Below are 6,000 nucleotides of genomic sequence, written 5' to 3'. Positions count from 1 at the left end.
ACTGATGATCCGGACTTTGTCTGATATTTGGCACAATAATGACAATTCAGTCACAAATCGCATGGCTGAAAACTCGTTTCTAACTCCTAATCCCCCTCCCAAATAGAAACTATCTCCCTATTCTCAAACACCAGTAAATACAGAATCTACTGACACTGTACGTGTGTACAGAGGGGTGTGTGTGTGTGTAGGTGTGCTTAAAGAGAATTAGGGTAGGAGTTAAAATATGATAGGATCCCTCTTTTATTTTCCCCTTTCTGTCCTTGGAGCTGGGTGTTTGAAGGAGGAACCCTACGTTTTAAAGCAACCAGCAAGCGTCAATACTTTTTATTTAAAAGCAACTAGAGAAAAACACCGCCTAAAGCAAACCAAGGCCACCCCACCCCCCCATCATCTGTGGATCAAGGCAGCAAGTCCCATTTGGGTACCACTTGGCAGGGGGTTCTCTTTCATCCTTCTCCTCACCGCCCCTGCCGGCGGGATGTGACCGGGACTGCGGGTCTCGGGGTGCCAGCGAGGAGCCGCCCGCCCGCCCCAAGAGAGGAGGAGGCTCCGGCCTGGGAGCCGCCCCCTCTCGCCGCTGGAGAACAAACGGGATATTCAGCAGTGGCCTGTGGCTGCCAGAGCAGCTCCTCAGGGGACATCCAGCGGCGAAGCAGACTGCACCATAATCGCCTCTAGAAAAGCGCCCCGGCCCCGCCTGCCGCGCACACCCAGCTACCTGGGCTGCCCCGCGGCGGCGCGTGCGAGCGAGCGGGAGAAGCCGGGGTGCGGGGCGCGCCGGGGCGGGAGCCCGGGCGGGTGCGGAGCGCGCGGTGCTCCGGTGTGCGCGCCGGGGTGGGGCGAGCCCCGAGAGTCTCCACCAGCCATGAGGGGCGCGGGCGCCTGGGCCCCGCTCTGCCTGCTGCTGGTCGCCGCCGCCCAGCACTCGCGGCCGCAGCTCTCGGAGAGGTAACGCGACCCCCATCCGCACCCTTCCCCTCCTCCTTCCCTTCCCCTCGCCCGCTGCTTTGCTTTACCCAGTCCGCTTTGGGGCGCCGGGGGACCCACGCGCCACCAGGACACGGGACGGCGCCCGTCGTCGGGACTCCCTTCTGCGCCCCTAGTTTCGCCCGCTGGACGGCCCTGCAGCTGGCCAGCCACCACGTGGTAGGGGCTTAACCTGCCCTGGGTCTCCTCTGCCCGCAGCTTTATGCGGGTGAGAAGAAGCACTGGGGCCCAAATATGTGAACTTTGGTTTACTTCTGTTTTCTTCCCCAAGAGGCTTTGCCCAGAGGCTTAAGCCTACGGAAAAGCCCGAGTTGCCCAGCGCCCGGAGCAGCTCCCGGAAAGTTAACTCTTCACCAGCCTCTGAGCTGCCGGACGGCTCCAGGATCTGGGCTGGGGGACTCGTCCTATGGCCAACTTTGGCATCTCCTTTTCCACCTCCATCACCATCAACCTCCCTTTTCAGTGGGAGGCTCTGCCAATGGCCGACTGTTTTCCAAAACGGGAAGAATTAGGCATCTCTCTTAATCTAGGAAATTAAAACTTTTCCACATTAACTAATTACTTGTCTATCTTTAAAACCAAGCACTTCACAGAGCCTAGCTCTCACCCTTTCTCTCTCACTCCCCCCAGTTACATTTTCTATTTACCATTTTCCAGTGACATCTTATCACTTGATAAGGGCTTGATTGCATATGGATGGTGGATGGATGGATGGATAGATCAGTAGATTGATCTTGTTATTATGGTGTTACTATGGGGGAGATAGTTGTAGCTGGACTGAATGTTTTATTAGGCTATAATTTAAATATTCTAAGAGCTAATAAGTATTTCAAATTCCCTATATGATCCAGACACTTAATAGTCAGTATTCATTTTATCCCTATTAATAAACTACATCTTTCTGAAATTGACAGTGAATTGTTAGGCTCTGTTTCAGATTTCTTTTCCTCTCTTATTTTCCCAGACCTGTTTTCACATGTGGCGGCATTCTTACCGGAGAGTCTGGATTTATTGGCAGCGAAGGTTTTCCTGGAGTGTACCCTCCCAATAGCAAATGTACCTGGAAAATCACAGTAAGCAGTTTTTAAAAGAGAATTCTCCAAAAATGAATACTGGAAGCAGTGGAAGAGCTGCTGCTTTTTTTCTCTGGTGACAGAATTTGGGTTGGGGGTAAATGTCTGAAATAGTGAAATGTTGGCTTTGCCTCAACTATTTGGGAGATTTTTAATAGAACTGGTGGTGTCCTGCATTAACAATTAGGAAGGGCTCGAGATAATGCTTGGAGGGGTAAATTCTTAAAGCAGATGTGTTTTCTGAAAACCCAGTTGGACTCAGCTGAATTTCATGGATTCAGAATGAAGGCTATTTTCAGGCAAAGGCCCCTTGTAAAGACTTTTAGGAGCTATTTATTGCTCCTGCATTTCATAAATGTATCCCAGTGGTGGATAGAAAATCAAAGGTAGTACTCACCTCTGACTACTTTATATCCATTGGAGGGCGGTTAGGCAAAAGAAAAAGAAAAAACAAATCCTATTAATGTCTCTGACTTAAAACCACCCCTAAAGGGACTTCCATGGTGGTCTAGTGGCTAAGACTCTGAGCTTCCAATGCAGAGGGCAAGGGTTTGATCCCTGGTGGGGGAAGTTCCACATGCTGCAACTAAAAGTTAGCATGCTGCAGCTAAAAAGAATCCCACAACACAAAATCCTGCATGCTGCAGCTAAGACCTGGCATAGACAAATAAATAAATATTTAAAAAATAAAAAATTAAATGATTGTTCTCACAAATGCATTTGGGGGGGATGGATATTTTTAAAAAACCATCACTAAAGGCAATCTAAAAATAGAGAATAATAGTAACTTAGTGGGGAAAAGGGCTTCCCTTGTGGCTCAGCTGGTAAAGAATCTGCCTGCAGTGTGGGAGACCAGGGTTCGGTCTGGGGTTGGGAAGATTCCCTGGAGACAGGAAAGGCTACCCCCTCCAGTATTCTGGGTGAAGAATTCCAAAGGCCATGGGGTTGAAAATTGGAAAAAGTCAGACAGGACTGAGCAACTTTTACTTTCACTTTCAGGGGGGAAAATGCCTAAATATCAAACAAAAACTAACAGAATGCCCAGGCTGGTTAGTAATAGCATAGATTAAGTTAAGTCAAGATAAGAAGTCAGATTTAGAGACAGCTAGCTTAAAAAAAATAAGTCTGGATTTAGTCAATTAGACTAAGTCATCTTTCCAGTCAGCACAGTAGTGACTGTTATCTTCTGTATTTTTTCATTTTAGGGAATTTGTTTAATAATTGAACACATTAGTTCACTGAAAGCTTCATTCAGCGTCAGCCATGAATTATGATTTTTTAAAGTAGACACCGCTTGTTGAGCACTTACTGTGTGCCAGAAGTTAACAGGCATAATTTTACTGAATCTCTGAAATCACTGTGAGAAAGTACTATTATTCCCATATTATAGATGAGGAAACTGAGGCCCAGAGCAGCGGTATAAATGTTCATGCTCAGCTGCTTCAATTGTGTCCGACTCAATTGTAGCCCTTCCAGGCTCCTCTGTTCATGGGGGTTCTCCAGCAAGAATACTGGAGTGGGTTGCTATGCCCTCCTCCAGGGGATTTTCCTGACCAAGTTATGAAACTTGGGTCTCTTGCATTACAGGTAGATTCTTTACTGCTGAGCCACCAGGGAAGCCCCTCGAAATATTGATATTAGCATAAATGTGAAATAAGGCTCTGAAACAAACATGTAACTTGGTTTTCACGTTATAGTTGTGTTTCAGTTGCAAGTAAATGGCTATGAGTTAAAAATGACCCAAGGAAATTAGGGACCGAGAGGCATCTTGTGCCTGACAAGTAGACTCCATGGTTAGCCCAGGGTTTGGGGTGTTAGGGGCATTGTTAGTGTTGGAGGGAGAGAGGAGGGTGTCCAGTGAAAGTTCTCTTTGACAAACTGGAGCGCTCTAGAGAGCCCTGACTACCCCATTCTTATGTATGGGGGAGGGAAGTATTAATGGATGCTGCATATGGATACAATGCAAAGGTGAGGTAAGTGGGCTCACATTTCTTCACTCTTAAGCTGTGTGATGGATTTATCTTCTTTAAACCTCAGGACTGTTGTAAAGACAACATGAGATGGTACATATAAAGCTCTTGGGCTGAGTGCCTGGGATGTAATAAGTGCTCACTAAATATTAGCCAACACTGTTACCCTTTGTTGCTGATATTGACTCATCTTTCCTTCTGACCCGCAGGCAACGTGGCAGATCACTGCCACCTGCTTAGTATATTGGCTCAGCTGGGTGTGGCATCAGCTTAAAGCAGCTCATCTTTGATGGAACAATCGATGTTGTCATGTACCTTTAGGAAATTTTTGTACTTCAGTTCTCCTATAATCTTGTTCGGGGAGATTCTGTGTGAGTTAGGACTAGGTCAGCTCCCAGTTAAAGGGATCCAAAGTAACCGTGGCTCAACCAGAAGCTTGGGTTTCCCTGGTGGCTCAGTGGTAAAGAATCTGCCTGTCAATGCAGGAGACACAGGTTCGATCCTTGGGTTAGGAAGATCCCCTGGAGAAGGGAATGGCAACCCACTCCAGTATTCTTGTCTGGGAAATCCCGTGGACAGGGAAGCCTGGCGTGCTACAGTCCATGGAATTGCAAAGAGTCGGACACAACTTAGCAACTAGAGCAACAACAAAACCAGAAGCTTGGTTCTCTCTTACATGAAAGGATCTGGAGATAGCCAATCCAGAATTGGTGTGGCTGCTTCAAATCATTAGTAACTCAGTATCCACTCAGATGTGTGCTCAAGTTCCAGCCATCAGGTAGGTACATGGTCTAGCCAGCAAAAAGGAAGAGAAGAAGGGCACAGATCCTCCCTTGAAGGACATTGTGCAGAATTACATGCACCTCGCTGTTCACATCACATTTGCCAGTTATTAATTGCATGGCCCCTTCTAGCTGCAAGGAAGCCCTGAAATGAAGGCTTCATGTCAGGAATCCGTGTGCTCTGCTAAAATCCAGAAGTCGTCTTTTGAATAAACGTCTTCTATCAACTGTGGAAAGAAGGGAAAACAAGCAGACGACAGGCAGTCTCTGTGACATATTTATTTGTGGTTTGCCTAGGCTGCCCGAACTAATGTTCAAAAGTTGAGTAACAAATGCCAGCCTTTTTAGAAAAATATATATTTTTAGAAAGCATAGGTAATGTACAAGAAAGGATGGCACAGTTTGTTTTTCTAGTGAAAAGCTTTATATTTTTCACTCTTAGCTGGTTGATTCTATTTCAAGCGGCTGCCACTTCTATGTTTGCATGTGAGTAGCACCAAGAACTTCCAAAGGAGCCCAGCACATTCTCCAGGTTATAATTGTACCCTCAGCAGAATGTTCACAAAGGCCGTGGATACTCTCAAGGTTATAGTTTGACGGTATCTTCTTTTCTTCATATTTCACAAGGAAAAGAACTGCATCATTGGTAAAAATCTTTGTAATTCTTCCTCATGGTCCTCTCATGTGTCAGAATAGCTGAAAGGAGCTCCCTAGCTTCTGTGTATCCCTGGGTTGATAAAAGGAGAACTGTGGTTGGGCTACAGTTTGTAGAAGCTTGTAGCCCTAAGGTCTATTATTCATTCAACAAATGTATGTTGGGTCTTGGATATCACTGGAGTTATGGTGAACAAGCTCCTTGCCCTCATGCAGCTAGCTAGCATCCTAGTTTGGAGAGATAAGGCAATTAATGTTTAAACAAACAAGTAAATAAGAAAATATTAAGTAGTGATGAATGAATTATAAAAATAAAGTGGATACTACTTCACACCCATTAGGATGGCTACTATAAAAAATAGAAAATAGCAAGTGTTGGCAAAGAAGTGGAGACATTGGAACCCTTGTGCATTGCTGGTAGGAATGTAAAATTATGCAGCTGCTATGGAAAACAATGGGACACTTTCTCAAGAAATTAAACATAGAATTATCGTATTACCCAGAAATTCCACGTCAGGGTGTATACCAAAA

The 6,000-nt window shown here is 45.9% G+C and overlaps 1 protein-coding gene across 1 annotated transcript in view; it reads left to right on the top strand.

Annotated features, from left to right (window-relative positions):
- Window positions 1-821: 821 nt before the first annotated feature.
- The window catches only part of PCOLCE2 (procollagen C-endopeptidase enhancer 2), an 82,986-nt gene continuing 77,807 nt past the window's right edge, over window positions 822-6,000 (top strand). Inside the window, exons 1-2 of the mRNA XM_061167794.1 lie at window positions 822-951; window positions 1,955-2,063. Of these exons, the coding sequence (XP_061023777.1) occupies window positions 869-951; window positions 1,955-2,063 (192 nt within the window). The 5' untranslated portion in view covers window positions 822-868. The remainder of the gene's footprint in view (window positions 952-1,954; window positions 2,064-6,000) is intronic.

Source organism: Dama dama, chromosome 19 (genome assembly GCF_033118175.1).
Source record: "Dama dama isolate Ldn47 chromosome 19, ASM3311817v1, whole genome shotgun sequence".
In the NCBI taxonomy this organism is placed as follows: domain Eukaryota; kingdom Metazoa; phylum Chordata; class Mammalia; order Artiodactyla; family Cervidae; genus Dama; species Dama dama.
This window is presented reverse-complemented; position numbering and strand designations above follow the sequence as displayed.